Raw genomic sequence first — 15,765 nt, 5'->3', positions numbered from 1 at the left:
AGGAAGTGCAAGTAGACAGTAAAAGAAAAAAATCTATTCTGGACCTACAAAAAACAGGATGCAGCAATTACTGAACATTCCCGGATTTTTAGCATTTTCTGCTTTCATCTCAAAAATGAAGTAAATGGGCTCAACTTACTCGATGGCGGTAACAGGACAGGTGCAAAGATACTGTTGCTACCTATAAAGGAAAAATGACAAATGGCTTAGAAATGTTATCTGATAATTAAGACATGATAACATACGAATGATATGCACAAATCAAGCCTTGGATGTATTTCAAAACACAGCTGGTTTATATAATTGGAACATGTTAAACTTGGAATTTTCTCTTCCCTAATCAACAAAACCCTCCAATAAATGATAAATTATATCCTAGTACGTTCTACATGCAAATTATGGCATTCAACAAGTTAAATGTATCAAGTGCTTTTTCATCAAACCAGAAAGATATTTTAAAATGGTGGGCAATTTCCCACCATATTGCTAACACATGGCATAGAGGCAGCAAGGCATCCACAAGATCTAATTCTGAACTATTACATCAAAATTATTACATCACTATAGGGTGAACAGAAAGTGAATTTCATTTTTAATTAATATTTACCAGATATTGAGAAAATGGATTTTCCCATTTAGTAATGCTGAAAACAGTAATTAAAACTATATTTTTTACACTAAAATTTTTACTAAACGTTTTCATTATTTTGATAATTCTTAAAGTTATTTTTGTAGGTTTATACTTAATTCATCAGAATTCAATACAGCAATTGAATTAAGTTTTTCAAATTGATTTCAGTGATGTAACTGTAATCTGTGTGCTGGCAGTTACAATGTTGCTTAGTATTGGATAAGATCATTTTCAAGATTCAGATATTTGAGCAAATCAATATGGTTGATTTAACACGTGAAATCATCCCACATTATTTATACCTGTAGCGTACATATGTGCTACCCCACACATTTTACATATGATATGCAATAAACATCTTAATTAGATTTTATATTCCATGTAGTATTCTGTTGTTACACTAGATTTGATGCAAATGCATGCTCTGCAATAAGATTCAGTAATTTGCTTTGCTAATACATTAATAGGAACAGTGGTATAGGTCCATCATACCACTATTCAAAAGTAAATTAGGAATTTGAATAAAATTGCAGCAAAGGACTAAATCACTTGAGTGGCATTTAACTGCGATTTTGATCATAGAATCAGAATGATCTAAAACATTATGAATCAACCTTATAGACCCTAAGCAGTAACAGAGAAACACTGTTAATCAGACTCTAAGTTATTTGCAAAGAAAGGCAGACACAAGCATCAAATTAGTAACACTCATGGTAGTCATCTATGAAGAGGCCAGTCACATAAATAAGGAAGCCAACAGCATTGATCAGGATACTGGAAAATCCCAGCATGGAAAGACATACCACCAGAAATGTGAACAGGAGCAAAGACTGTAGAGCAAATTGAACTTGAACTACCTGCAGAAAGCACAGGAGTAGTAACAAGTAAGCAAAACAGCCATTAAATTAGTCTCAGTCTGCGTCTTTAATCTGTAGCATGCATCTGTGTAAACATTCATTAAAATTAGAAAATGCAATATTACAGCTTGTTTATAACCCACAGAGTACTAATTTTATTCAATGTGCAGTTTAGCAAGGCGCCACTACCTACAAATTTATTCCTCGTCAGTGACACTAAATATAGTCTATCAGAACATTGTACTCTGCTTATGAAATTCATTCCATTGACTTCAGTGGAAATCAGTTTTAGAGATTGTGTACACAATAATGAAATGACCATAGAGAAGGTTTAGCACCACTGACCAGGAATGAATTTCTAGGCACAATGATGTTCCATTAAAATTATGCTTTCTTTTGCATAAATGTAAACCATACTTGTGAACAGATCATTGTAATCATGAAGGGTATTATACCTCATTCTGAAACCACCTTCCATCAAATATGTTTAAATGTCATACCACACTTTATTTCCTCTCCCAACTTCAAGGTGTTGACTAATTTTCTGACCAAAATTAACAAACTCAGGAAGGTTTACTGCTAATTAAACTTGGATAATCTTCTGAATTGAATGACTCGTTGCTAGATGAAAACCCAGTGGCGTACCTACTAGACCACTGGGGAACTTAAAAACAAAGAAATAAGATATGAAATATCTTACAGAAACAAATTGACAATGCACTTGAAAGTCAATACCTCTAGAGGAATTGTATAGACATATTAATTAGCACCATTTTAATTTAAGGGATATTATTCATTAGAGAATTACACTCACTGCCAGAGCTGGGCAATTCCACATCACCAAAGACACTGAGATCAGAAGAAGCAGACACAGGTGGGGTTGATGGTGTATTTGGAGAGTTTGGAACAGATATTGTTGATTCATTATCAGTTTCAGGAATTCTACTAAAACTAATCTTGCGTGGCTCACGTTCTAATGGCATAGGATTTCTTAAGGTTCCAGAGGTAGAGGTATGTCTTGTAGTATTAGGTCTTATTCCTGGAGATTTTAAGGAATATGAAGATTTTCTTGGCTGAAAAGACAAAGATGATTTATCACCACAGCTCAAAACAACTTGAATTCTTAGTTAATAATAAGATGTAACCAATTAATCCAATAATTAATATTTTAATACCACTTGAAAGGATGATAATGTGGTTTACTTAACAACAATTTAAGATTATTTCAATCTGCATCCTTACTGTTTAAAATGGTGTTTAAGTTGTGTTTTCTTACTTTAGAACCTGATATCATTAGTACTATTGGTATAAAGTTATTGCTAATCTGTTCAGCACTTCACTTCTTCCGCCATCATCATTTTAACCTCAAAATTCAATTTTTGACCACAATAACTTAAAAGATAATGTATTTGACAGAAAGTGACTAGTTTGGTCAGGCTTCCATAAGTTCTCATGAGGATGATCCACTCCCCAGGCCATTGCTGTCACAATACAAGACATAGCAAGATAAATTTTTGACTTTGATGCGTGGGTAGAAGGCTGATGATTGCATGCCCAACGTTGTGTAGATGTGATTGGGTGGGTTCTGCAATTAGCAAATGATTTGCTTCTCCAGTCTAGGTATTAATGAGAAACAATATTCTCTTTGAATATGAAAATATGAGCTTAAAAAAAAGGAATCTACTTTTAAGCTTGCACAAAATGTAAAGGAATTATACTTTGGGCTGGGTTGGCAAAGTCAAATTTCTAGTACAGTCACAATAGATAAGAACACTTTTTCCGCCCCACAAAGTTTTTTACTTTATGGAAACAAAACAGTAATTGCTGGAAACACAAGAGACTGCAGATGATGGAATATGAAGCAACAAGTGACCTGCTGGAGGAACTCCGTGGCTCAAACAGCAAGGGGGGGCTGAGGGTAGGAACTGTTGATGTTTTACGTCAAAACCCTGCATCAGGACTGAGTGTGGAGAGGGAGGATAGCTAGTATAAAGAGGAGAGGGGGAAGGAGTGAAGCAGGTGATTGGTGGACCAAGGAGGGTGAGGGATGAAGGGCAATGGAGCCAGGTAGAGGAGAGGGAGGGTGGAGCTGGGAGACAGAAGCAGGTAGGTGATAGGCAGAAGCAGGCAAAAAAGGAAAAAAAAGGGCTAATGGAGCCAGGCAGAGAGAGAGAGGGGAGGGTGAAGGTGGAGACAGCTGGGAGTGTGATAAACAGGAACATACTAACAGCACTGGAATCTGATAAGGAAGGTGATATTGGGAACCATTAGGGGAGAGGTGAAAGGCAGATGCAACTAGATGGGGGAGGGGGATGAAAATGGATGATGGTGGGTTGGGCAGGGTATGGGAAAAAGGGGACAAAATGGAAGGGGGAGGGTGAACAATAGAAGCAAGGGTTAGCTGAAATTGGATAATTCAATGTTTAAACCATTGGGTTATACACTACCCTGGCAGAATATGAGATGTTGTTCCTTTAGTTTGCATGGTGCCTCAACCCTGGCAGTGGAGAAGGCTGAGGACAGACAAGCCGGTATGGGAATGGGGAGTTGAAATAACATGCAACTAGGAACTCGGGATGGCCACTCCAGAGGCTAGGTGCTCTGCAAATTGTTCGCCTGGTCTGTGCTTGGAGGCCCACCATCCAGGGACCTAAACAGTTCTTCCAGGTGAGACAAAGATTCATGTGCACCACCTTCAACTCCATCCACTGCATTCAGTGCTCCTGATGTGGCCTCCTCTACATCAGTGAGACCAAGTGTAGACTAGGCAACCAATTTGCAGAGCACCTACGCTCTGTCCACAATGGCCATCCCAAACTCCCAGTTGGTAACCCTTATCTCTTGTGTTTCTCCCTCCTCCCCCCACCCCCCCACCATCTCTCCATTCTATCTCCAGTCCTTCCATTTTTGTCCCCTTTCCCATAACCCATTCCAGCCTCCCATCACCCATTTTTGTCCCCCTCCCAGTTCCATTCACCTACCACCCACACGTTTCACCCACCAAATCCCCTTCATCTGGTTCCAACTGCCCTTCACCTCCCCTAATCATTCCCATTATCATTATCAGATTTTGTGTTCCTGTTTATCAGCGTCCTAGCTGTCTCCACCTTCACCCTCCCTTCCCTCCACCTTCTCCATCTGTAACAATCAACTGTTTTTTTTAAAAAAGAGAATGTTTTAACATTCATTAGAAGGATATAATTTTTATAGTTCCAAACCAAAATATTTGCGAAGGATTCAATTGCTTATAGAAAGTGTACTTATGAAATATTCTATAACTGAGGTAACAGATTATCGTACATAGATGGATACAGTGTTGATGTATTTTAAGCTAACTGAAGAAATATTGATTTACTAAAATGTGAGTTGCATAACTTGACAATCAACAAGGTAATTAAATACTGTTGATGCTTTTTTCTAAAAATAAAGCTTTTAAAGTTATTAACTAAATGAATCACACTGCAGTAACTCCAATGTTCTGTCCAGAAACTGATTTTAAACTACCTGACTTCTCAAAAATACATAATTAAACTGAACTTTAGGATTACTTACAAATCGTGGTGGTTGTTTGCAGTTACGTGGTTCAATTTCCAAAGATTTGTTGAACAAATAGTCTGTAAACTCCTTTTCATTCATATTTCCCATTGGATTCAGATTTTCAAAAAATTTCTATGCATCAACACAAACAGATATTAGGTAATTTTTGGTGAAGTAATTTTCAAATGGCTATAAAAATCTAAATTTTGAAAGAAATTAATACTACATGAGCTACCTTTATATCCATTTCCACTTGTAGGCAGTAGGGCTGATTTTGATACTGTTGGATTTCTCCTGTGATTTCTGCCACTTTCCTTCGTTTGCTAAAATTTATTAATTCTTTCCCACATCTTTTGAGGAAATCCGGGTTCCCTACTTCTGTCTTCAGAATGTTTGTCAAATAAATACCTTTGAATGGAAATGGTTTTTAACAATTCAACAAAATTAAATGACAACATGCTTAATAGATAATAAAAAAGAAATTCATGTGGTCAATTTTACTAATTATTGAAGAACTAGAGATAAAAAAAAATGAAAGAACAGACTGTGGTTAAAAACAAACGACAAATTGTTTGTTGAATCAATTCAAGGAACCAGAGAGATAAGTAGTTGAATTGCCTACCAAAGAAAGGCACACAAGGTGGGTTTATTGACTTAAGCTTGGTTAGGTACTTTTTGAAATGATCTTGACTTAGGTCCACTGCTTCTTCCAAAACCTTTTTCTTTCTTTCAGGTAATGCCTATATAAAACACAGAAAAAAAATGTGCTGTAAATAAATACAAAAAGTTCATGCTCCTAGACCAAAAAATAATTCCTAGAAATCAAATCAATGCTGTATAATAAATGAATGATATTCAACATTAAAATGCCACTACTATTAATCCTGCAACCAATTCTTTCATCCGTCAGTTAACTGCCAAAAAGAACAAGGAAAACAAGTAAGGTTTTCATTACTGCTGAAAGGGAGATTTAGAAGGAAGGCACATGGATAAGCAGAAGGCTCAAAGCCATCATCTCAACCTGCAGTAGAATAAACAGATTAACTCAAAACTGTAGCAACAAACAAGATGCTGGAGGAACTCAGTGGGTCAGGCAGCATCAGAGGAGGGAAATGGACAGTCCATGTTTCAAGATGAGACCACTCAAAGATAGAGGAGAGATAGGCAGTATACAGAGGTGAAGGGAGGGGGTGGAGCAAGAGCTGGCAAGTGATAGGTAGATTCAGGCAAGGAGGGGTGATAGGCAGATGGAGGATGGAAGAGTGGAATTAGTGACAGAGGCCGGGAGGTGATAGGTGGAGGTGACAAAGAGCTGCAGGTGATGGAATCTGACTGGGGGGAAAAAAAGGCAAAGCATGGAATCAAATAAGGGGGATGGGGTGGGCAGATGGAAACAGTAGTGGCGGTGGGTGGACCCAGTGGAAAAAAATGTGTGGGTGATGGGTAGACGGAGCTGGTGGAGAAGGGGAAATAAACAGGGTGATTGGGGGGGTGGGGCGCGGATGCTAGGGTGGGTGTAGGAGGAACTGCATAGATCAGGAGGAGAGAGAAAAGGGGCAGAAGGGGAGCAAGTTACCCGAAATTGGAGAATTCAATGTACATGCCATCAGGTTCTAGACTACCCAGGTGGAATATGTAGTGCTGTTCTTCTAGTTTCCCTTTGGCCTCACCCTGGGAGGCCAAGAACATTCATGTCAGTGTGGGAATTGGGGGGGGTGGGGGGAAAGAGGGAATTAACATTCAAAACCATTAAAATGAGACAAGTAGTGGGAGGAGAAAAAAAAGCAAGATTTAAATAAATATTAAATATACCACAAATAAGGAATTTGCCATCTATTTACATTTTTTCTCCTTGCAGCTTGTCAACTCGCACTGGAATCACAGATTTTGCAGTAGTTCTTACCTGGTCACTTTGTTTGCCTGTCACAGAAATGCACTAGAGTAGAATATTCAACCTACACCAATTAATAAATTCATTTAAAGAACTGCATCTGGTTGGGAACAGCATGTTCTAATTCAATGAACTGCAAGTAGACAAACACAGTAACTGAGCAGCAAGAGTTTCAAAACAAACTTAGGCCATCAATATACATTGCTCACCTCAAAAGTATGATCCAGCCGATAAACTGGCACAGAGTTAACTGTACTAACAATCTCCAGCACACCATTAAAATTGTTGAGCTCTTGGAATACTTGCAGGATCTCTATAACTCTACTTAAAACAGCCACTCTTTCCTCAAAATTTTCTGCCTCCACTATACACCTGAGGGAATAAATAGAAAAATATCAACAGTCACAAGGAGAGAATCTGAAGTGTTATGTATTGGGAGACTTTTTAAACTTTGAGAGTACATTAAACATTTCAACCTTATTTCTCCTTACTGATTGTATTGCACTTGCAATTAGCTACTAAAACCAAACAAATGTTCACAATGTAGGAAGTCAAATGCCATGAAGAAAGTAAACAAGAGCCTGAATAAGCCATTGGATGAAACATTTTGCAAAAAATCCTCATGTTCACAAGAGACAGCTCTCCTAAATTCAATATGTTCTAATCCAGCACTTTAATTTAGTAAAACTGGCATTAATCAATGTTACCTTCAGGTAAACGATTATACTATGCAGGCACCCTATATCAGATACTGCATTGCAGCTTCCTTATTGGAAGACACTGCTCAAGAAGTGGAGGTAGATTAAAAAAAACTTTTCCCGAAAATAAATAAAGTAGCAACCAAGATTAGCTACTACTACAGCCTAGAAATGCCACATTATTGCTTCCAACCCACTAAAACTGAGGGGGGCGGGCACACAACTAACACTACAACAGAAGGAATCCTAGAACAAGCCTATGGTCTTAGGGAAGCCCACCCTGAGTGGAAAAAAATTGATGAAACTCCACACCATTCCAAAAGAGTCATACATTTGGCTAGAGCTGTTGGTGGTTTTTCCATTACAGTGAGATTCCTATGCTTTTCTTTACCTGTTGAGAATTATATTTGACTTTAAAAGGTACTACTTCTAATAGACGCCCTAAACAATTTTCACATCAAGAAACAACAAAATCAATTGAAGGAATCGATGATATGGTACTGATGTATAACCAGGACAACACAAATGGAGAACATGTTACAACAGGTTAAACCACTTCAGTAAAACTTACACCACTCTTACAATAGTACTGTTTTATAAGGGAGTCGCAAGGTTAAGTATTGCTAAAGTTTGAATCTGATGCCCAATACCAGCATGCTTCTCCTGTTTACATGCTACATATTGTAACAGGCATCTCAAAGTTACATGCTGCACCAAATGAAAATATCCTCTCAAACGGTTCACAATAATCTCTTGTACAAAATATTCAAGTTTTGTTGCAGAAAATAACTGCAGAGTCAAGTTCAGCACTTCATTGAGAAGATCTACGAAATTATACAATCATTCTAGCCAAGGAGGTGAAACGAGAAAGCTTTTCCATATATAGGCCAGCTCCGGTTTATGAATGCGTTCCATTTTTTTTTAAAAATGCAGACATCCACAAGTTGATTTTGCCCACAAGTTAGAAAGTATGTCCACATATATACAAAAATCACTCGATAATGGTAACCATATCTCCACAGTATTGGTGCACTGTAGACACGGTTACCATGGCAACCGGTAACATATCAAGTGAAGATTGAACAGTTTCTTTTTTCCTTCTCTTCTAAAATGTCTTTGTAGCATTGAAAACTCCTGTTGACACCCCTTACAAGCCTTGGTGCATCTTACTAAGTTAGGGTATTGCTCTTTTAGCACTGCCAAAACCTCTTCAAAGCTGCTGCCAATCATTTTGTAGTGAATCCCTTCAGGTTCTGGGGCTTCACCTTCTCAGTCTTCTTCCTCTTCTAACAGCTGCTTTTCCAATTCCACAAGGTCTTCATTGCTTAGCTCTTCAGCATGAAATTCAAGCAAGTCAGTGACATTATCCTCATTAATGTGATAGTTTTCCTTAGATGCTCTATCACCACATGCATTTTTTCCCCACTTTTGGGAGGCACAGTAATGGCAAAATACTACAAGAATTATACTGTGTAAAGAATTACAAACACTGCTATCCAATATGGCACTCAAGATGAATGGCATTTGTGCAGAAGGCTCGAGTTGCGTTGCCATTCAAGTGCACGAAAGTAACTAGTTCTGCTGTTTATGGGAATAAACATATATACATACTTCAGACTTCTGAAGTTATGGAAGCTTGTTCATATGTATGGGTGTCCACTAAGAGGGGCATTCGTAACCTGGGGACGGGTAGTATACAATCCTCTGTTGGCAGTAATCCAGGAGTTAGACGGCATGAAAACAACACTTCATCATTATCTTAGTGAAGTCTACGCTGTTTAAAGGAATCGTGGAGAAGAACAGCACTAATTCTCCAGCTTTTGAGAAAATACTAATAAGTAATTTAATTAATTTACATTCCAGGAAAAGAATAGAACATCAAACAGTACAGCACAAGAAAAGGCCTTTCAGCCTACCACTTCTGTGCTGACCACGATGCCAATCTAACTAAATCTATTTGCCTGCACATAGTCCACATCCCTCTATCCCTGCTTGTACGGGTGACCTCCACGCAATGGCCTTTCAGGTAAATTTGCCCTTACAAATCACTATTATAAAATTTGAGATAAAGAATACAGTTCACTCTTGTGTGTGTGTGTGTGTGTGTGTGTGTGTGTGTGTGTGTGTGTGTGTGTGTGTGTGTGTGTGTGTATGTATATAAATAGACAAAATTGCAGAAGAAACAACTAAATTTTTTTTTAAAATAGCATCTGTAGTCCCTTGCGTTTCAAAACAAAATGTATACTTGCAACTTCCCAGCAGTAATCAAGGAGCCACCCTATTTGAAAATATCACAGCTGCTGGCCATGCAAGGAATCCGCTTTGGAAACTGATGGTAACCTCTTAATTAACCCCCACCATGAACCAGCAGATGTGGTATTTACTTTGGGAGCTGCAAAGAGATTTGCTTTGGAAACTGATAAGATAATCTCTTAAATGGCACACTGCTGCACACTGTAGTATTTACTTTGGAAACTAACAAGGCAATCTCTTCTACTGCTCCTTTATAGTTAAATAAAATGATGACCCTTTCTCTTCTGCTTATAATATAATCAGAATTCTCTTGCCTATATACCACACAACCCTGGGGACATTACTGTTGAGAGAATAAACATCTCATAGAAATGCATCTCCACTTATAATGTGGAATTCAATGGAGAAAAGGGGATTTGTGTCATGGAATACACAGATAGTTTTCTAAGAATACAACTCTCCTCTGTACCATGGGGGCGGGGGGGTGAGAAATTACCTGTACATGCATCTGTCTAAATGCCTCTTAAACGTTGCTATCATATCTACTTCTACCACCTCCCCTGGCAGGATGTTCCAGGCACATACCACTCCGTATAAATAAAAAAACAAACTTTTTTCACACATCTCCTTTAAACTTCCCCCTCTCACCTTAAATGCATGTCCTCTAGTATTTGACATTTCCACCCTGAGAAAAAGACCATCTACCCTATCTATGCCTCTCATAATTTTATATACTTCTATCAGGTCACCCCTCAGCTTCTGACCCTTCAAAGAAAACAATCCAAGTTTGTCCAACCTCTCCTTATAACTAATACGCTCCAATCCAGGCAACAACCTGGTGAACCTCTTCTGCACCCTCTCCAAAGCATCCATATTCTTCCTGTGGTGTGGTAACCAGAACTGCACACACTACTCCAAATGAGACCCAACTACAGTTTTATACAGCTGCAGTATGACCTTCCAAGCATGCTGTATGCACATCCACCTGTATTGCCACTTTCAGGAAGCTATGGACTTGTACCCCAAGATCTCTCTGTATAGCAATGCTCCTAGGGGTCCTGCCATTTGCTGCATACTTTCCTCTTGCATTTGAGCTCCCAAAATGCAACACCTCACTTGTCCAGATTAAGCTTCATCTGCCATTTCTTTGCCTAAACTTCCAATTGCTCCATATCCTGCTGTATCCTTTGACAATCTTCCACACAACTCCGCCAATTTTCATGTCATCTTCAAACTTAATCAGAGCACCTACATTTTCATCCATAAATTTATACATATTATTTCAAAGAAAAGTTGCATAATCACATGAACTTACTTTTCAAACCACAGTGTAAGATTTGTTGTGTGACGAATCATTTTCAGTAAATTAGGAGAATTCACCTCTTTGTTTTCTTTCGTCCAAACACTTCCTACAAGTTCAGATGGCTGAACAGCCCTATAAAATATGTAGAGAATGCCTAGTAGATTTCTTAAAAGTCCACAAATAAGAACAAAGTCATATAAGAAGACTTGAAAAGAGTTCAACAGTTCAAACTCAACTCGAGATTTATATCATTGATGTTTTGAGTATTAATGTTCTTATTAAATTTGTATATTACAATTTATTTTCATTAATAGCTTTAAAAAATGTTTACAACTAAAAAGCATCTGGGTACAGCATTTTTTATAATTGTAACATAGAATAAAACATTTTTACTGTTTAATATTTTAGCCTATTTTAATAACTCAAATTGTGCATGCATGAAATTCCAGCAACAATTGTCTTGCCCAACTGCAAGTGGATCTACACTGGTACCCTGCTTACTGCTGATTCATTAAGGTTCACTTGGTTCTCCAGTCTGAACACTCACAGGTATGTACAAACCCCTGCCATTCTCAATGTTATGCTCTCCAATGTCATTTGGAAATATGGTTCCAGGAACCTGATATGAAGGCTTACTCTCCACTGGTGCTCCTCCAGCAATGATATTCCCCTTGGTTCAATGTGGAGAGGCTGCCTGTGAGTAGGTTGGAACAAACAGTACAGCTGCCCGGCACTGAGATGAGAGACTCAGGGCTGTACCTTGGCTGGCACATTGAGTTCGATCATTGCTGGGGACAGGCAGCACCTGCTCCATGTGCTGGCAGACTACCTGGAACATACAGTCTCTGGTCACCTCCTGCTGGATATGATGAAAGCTGCTGCTCTTTTTGCCTGGCTCCCCAGGCCAGTGAACTTGTTGTATAGAGAAATCTTCAGGCTGAGGAGAGCTGTGCAACCAAATGAAGGAAGACACCAGCTTCCATCACATCCAATGGTGGTGGTGGTGATGAGAGAGACGTTAGGATCTGGGAAGTGTGTCAACACATGGAGCAGGTGCTGCCAAGTCCTGGCAATGGTCAACTCTCACTGGTACTATTCGAGACCTGACAGACAACTACTCCACACCATGCCTTTGGCTTCCCTGCTAGAGAAAAGAACACTTCCACTTGTTGCTACTATGTTAAGTATGAATTTTGTATATTTCCAATAAGAACTGCTTCTTGTTATACATATTATGCTGCTTAACTCAAGTACTTATAATTCAAGCATTTAGATTTTATACAATATCTTGCATTGTTAATTGCAGTGGAAGATAGCTTGAAAATTTGTTATCATGTCTTGGTAAGAACTTTATAATTTTTTGATAGAACCGAGAAGATATATATTATGCATAGTCTGGCATGCACATAAGTGCACACACAGACACAGGTACATATGTCGTACCAAAGTGCAAGTCACTCATCACCTGCAGGCCACCTCTCAACTTTAATGCATATTCACAAATCTCCAAGAAAATGACTTGTAGTTTGTATTTTATACAACCTTAACAAAATGCACTCCACTGTTATTGTGGAGGAAGTTATTTTAAATAATCCTGGATATAGCTTGGAAGTATTCATCTTTTGGATTTCTGATTACATCCACTTAAAAATCGATAGTGTTAAACCTTGCCTCCGTGCCTACTTACTAAAATAAAGTATGTTATTTTACCTGTAAAGGTCAGATTCTAAAAGTGTAAGCTGCCGCGCTATTTCAATTGGATGAAGGGTCATGAGATCAAATGTCTCAATCTGTCCAGGTCGACTAATATGCCATTCAATTTGAGGTGGTGGGTTCTCAAAAGTGATAGCATGGCTGATTCCATTTACTTGAGTTTGTCTCTTGCGATTAATAATTTTCGTAATTGATTCTACCCACTTCTTCATGGCTTTTCCTGCAAAGATAAATTAGCTTGTGTTACCCTCAGTATATGGAGTTTCAAATAATTTCAATATCTATACAACTTAGCCATGGTTGTATGCTATCTACAAAGATTAAACTTTCATCAACTCCAAGAATAGCATGGATGAAGTTTCTGGTCTTAGTGAAATTAGGCCACTAGCAGTGGAGTTGAGACAACATATTCATCATCTTAGGTCAACATCTTATTCACAACAGTCAACTTATGATTCTCATGATGATAGTGTGTCAATATTTAAATTTGTAATTCCACAGCTGGACTTGATTTCTGAACATCAGGGCAAGGAAAGGCAGTGCAGAGAACCCCAGGGCATGGCTCCACATAAAACAGCCAGAAACCATGTACTTTGTCGAGAAGTATGCAAAAAAAAAACTGCAGAACTAAAGTTAACCTTTGGCAGAAGAGAAAATGGTAAGTTGGCAACAACTTGAGAAAAAGGGTGTCTTAATGTTACTTATTTTAAATTTAAAATCCTCAATGTATGATCAGTAATTTGAACAAAAAGTGGTCAACTTCTGACCTAACAAACTTGCTTTCCAGCAATAATACATACCTCGCACACTTGAAATAAATGCTTCCAACCTATTAAGAAGCATGTTGTCTCTCTCAAAGTCATAGAAATGATGTTCTACCCAATGCCGAAAAACATTTAGCACCCTAAAAAGAAAACAATTTTTAAAAACTAAAACACCACAATAATGTTTTATTGTGGACTAGTTCTATCAATCACAACTTTCATACAGATTTCACATTACTACTATTAATCAATCTTAAAAGAGAGAACCTTAGAGAATGAGATTTATAATGACAATTGACCTCTGGCCACTTTCTAAGTAGCTGAACCCACTTGGTTCACTGCTTTGGAGCAGTTGCTCCAAAATTCACTTGCTTCATGTTTTAAAAGTCAAAGTGGTGTGAGCACTAACATTTACAAATAATAGCACTATAATTACATTGCAGATCAATACATGCCTTTCAAAATCATATTTTTCCTCAAAAATCCTGTAAATTATATAATAAATCAAAGTCTGAATAATGCACTGGGATCATTGCAGACTACACCAAACATCTGCAATTATAAAATATTACTGCTGAATAATTTTGGAAATGCCTTTCAATTTACAATTTGTTCTCAGGTATTTCCATGGGTAAGGAAGGGATTTTTTTTTTCTTTTCACACTTGCTGTCCACTTTATCTGGAATACTTCCCTGGGATAAAGTCTTTTGATTCAAATGAAAACTAGAGATCTGTGAGAGGTACCATAGATTAGACACATCAATTGTTACATCTGAACATGCAAGCATGAAATCTGAAATAATACTTGGCCATTTTTTCAGCCAGGTGCACATAATTTTGATTGTCAAGGAATGACATCTTTGTGAATTGCTTTTCAAATGTTGCAGGAAAGTTCTATAAACAATTCACATATGCCTACAAAAGATCATATCTTGCCCTAACATTCCAAGTGCCAAATCAAATAAAGTCTATAGCAAACTACATCAGCAGAATAAAGTTTTAATGATTAATGACAATAGTCTACACTTTACCCTAACTGAAGCAATGAAGCCAGTAACAATGGTATCAATTTGCAATATTTCTTTTGAAAATGTAAGCACACCTGAGTTGCACTGGCTGGATGTACTCCTTTCGAAACCGTTTCAACTCTGCGCTGACTGGCTGTTCACCCTTTTCCCTGGCAAGTCTATCTGCCTCAGTAGGCTCTGGATCAGGTATTTCAAACCTATATAAAAATCAAGATTCCACAGTTCAACAAAAAAAAATATTTAATACAAATGGATCACACCAACAAAAAAAAGCAGAGCAAGTATATTTTTATAGAATTTAGTTAAGACTCATTTACCTTTCTATTAACAAGCTCAGTAACTCCTGGGGTTTGCAGAATGAACGATATGTCGTCAGAAAAGTGCGCACAAAATTAGGATCTGTAAATAAATATCAAATTACTAATATTCTGTTTGGTTTGCAGTGTGCATCAAAAACCTTTAGAACAAAATAGTGACCCATGACAAACAGCAACTATTTTCAGAGAACTTGGTGTTATAGTATACAACTCTAACTTTTGAAACTGGTGAAAGCAGAGTATGAATGCAACCAAAGAGAACTTTAAAAAAACTAATTTAGTGTCTATTCACAGTTGTGTGTGGAAATTCATTTTGTTTAGGTAGGGGGAATGGCAAGAGTAGTGTCAACTCCTTGCAGGTGGGAGCTCTACAGCACAATGGTCATCTGTATTCAGACAGCTGAATAAGCAAAACATGTCTCGAGTAAAATATTGCAAAATGTGTTTCTAAATGAATAAGCACAATGGTCCAAGTAGAAATGCTCTACCAAGAATCAATGCATTATAACAACAGCATCTGAAGTGAAAATTTCAACTTAACCAATGCTCTACCTGATCATAAAGGCATTATAAATTTTGCAACTCCTCAGACCACTGCCTTCATCAGCATAGCGTGCAGTAGAGACTGTCTTTTCCAAAGTGGAGCTCCTGAGCCACACCAATGTTCAGCACAGAGTTGACCACTGACACACATCCTACATGACAAAGTTACCATACTGTACTTGACCAAGAAAAGGAGGGGGTCAAGGTAGGACGGAAAGGGGGTGATGATG

At 37.9% G+C, this 15,765-nt stretch overlaps 1 protein-coding gene across 3 annotated transcripts in view; it reads right to left on the bottom strand.

Annotated features, from left to right (window-relative positions):
- sos2 (son of sevenless homolog 2 (Drosophila)) overlaps positions 1-15,765 on the bottom strand; it is an 86,084-nt gene that overhangs the window by 5,501 nt on the left and 64,818 nt on the right. For 2 of the 3 annotated variants that reach the window (XM_052023856.1, XM_052023846.1), the window contains exons 12-23: positions 14,993-15,074; positions 14,750-14,872; positions 13,684-13,787; positions 12,881-13,103; positions 11,183-11,302; positions 7,126-7,288; positions 5,648-5,765; positions 5,261-5,433; positions 5,041-5,157; positions 2,303-2,561; positions 1,435-1,488; positions 140-181 (exon numbers count right to left, since the gene is read on the bottom strand). In XM_052023856.1, the coding sequence (XP_051879816.1) occupies positions 140-181; positions 1,435-1,488; positions 2,303-2,561; positions 5,041-5,157; positions 5,261-5,433; positions 5,648-5,765; positions 7,126-7,288; positions 11,183-11,302; positions 12,881-13,103; positions 13,684-13,787; positions 14,750-14,872; positions 14,993-15,074 (1,578 nt within the window). The remainder of the gene's footprint in view (positions 1-139; positions 182-1,434; positions 1,489-2,302; positions 2,562-5,040; positions 5,158-5,260; positions 5,434-5,647; positions 5,766-7,125; positions 7,289-11,182; positions 11,303-12,880; positions 13,104-13,683; positions 13,788-14,749; positions 14,873-14,992; positions 15,075-15,765) is intronic. The other variant, XM_052023865.1, reaches the window with a different exon arrangement.

This window comes from Pristis pectinata, chromosome 1, assembly GCF_009764475.1.
Source record: "Pristis pectinata isolate sPriPec2 chromosome 1, sPriPec2.1.pri, whole genome shotgun sequence".
Lineage (NCBI taxonomy): Eukaryota > Metazoa > Chordata > Chondrichthyes > Rhinopristiformes > Pristidae > Pristis > Pristis pectinata.
Note: the sequence above shows the minus strand (reverse complement) of the source record. Positions and strands in the feature narration are given on the sequence as shown.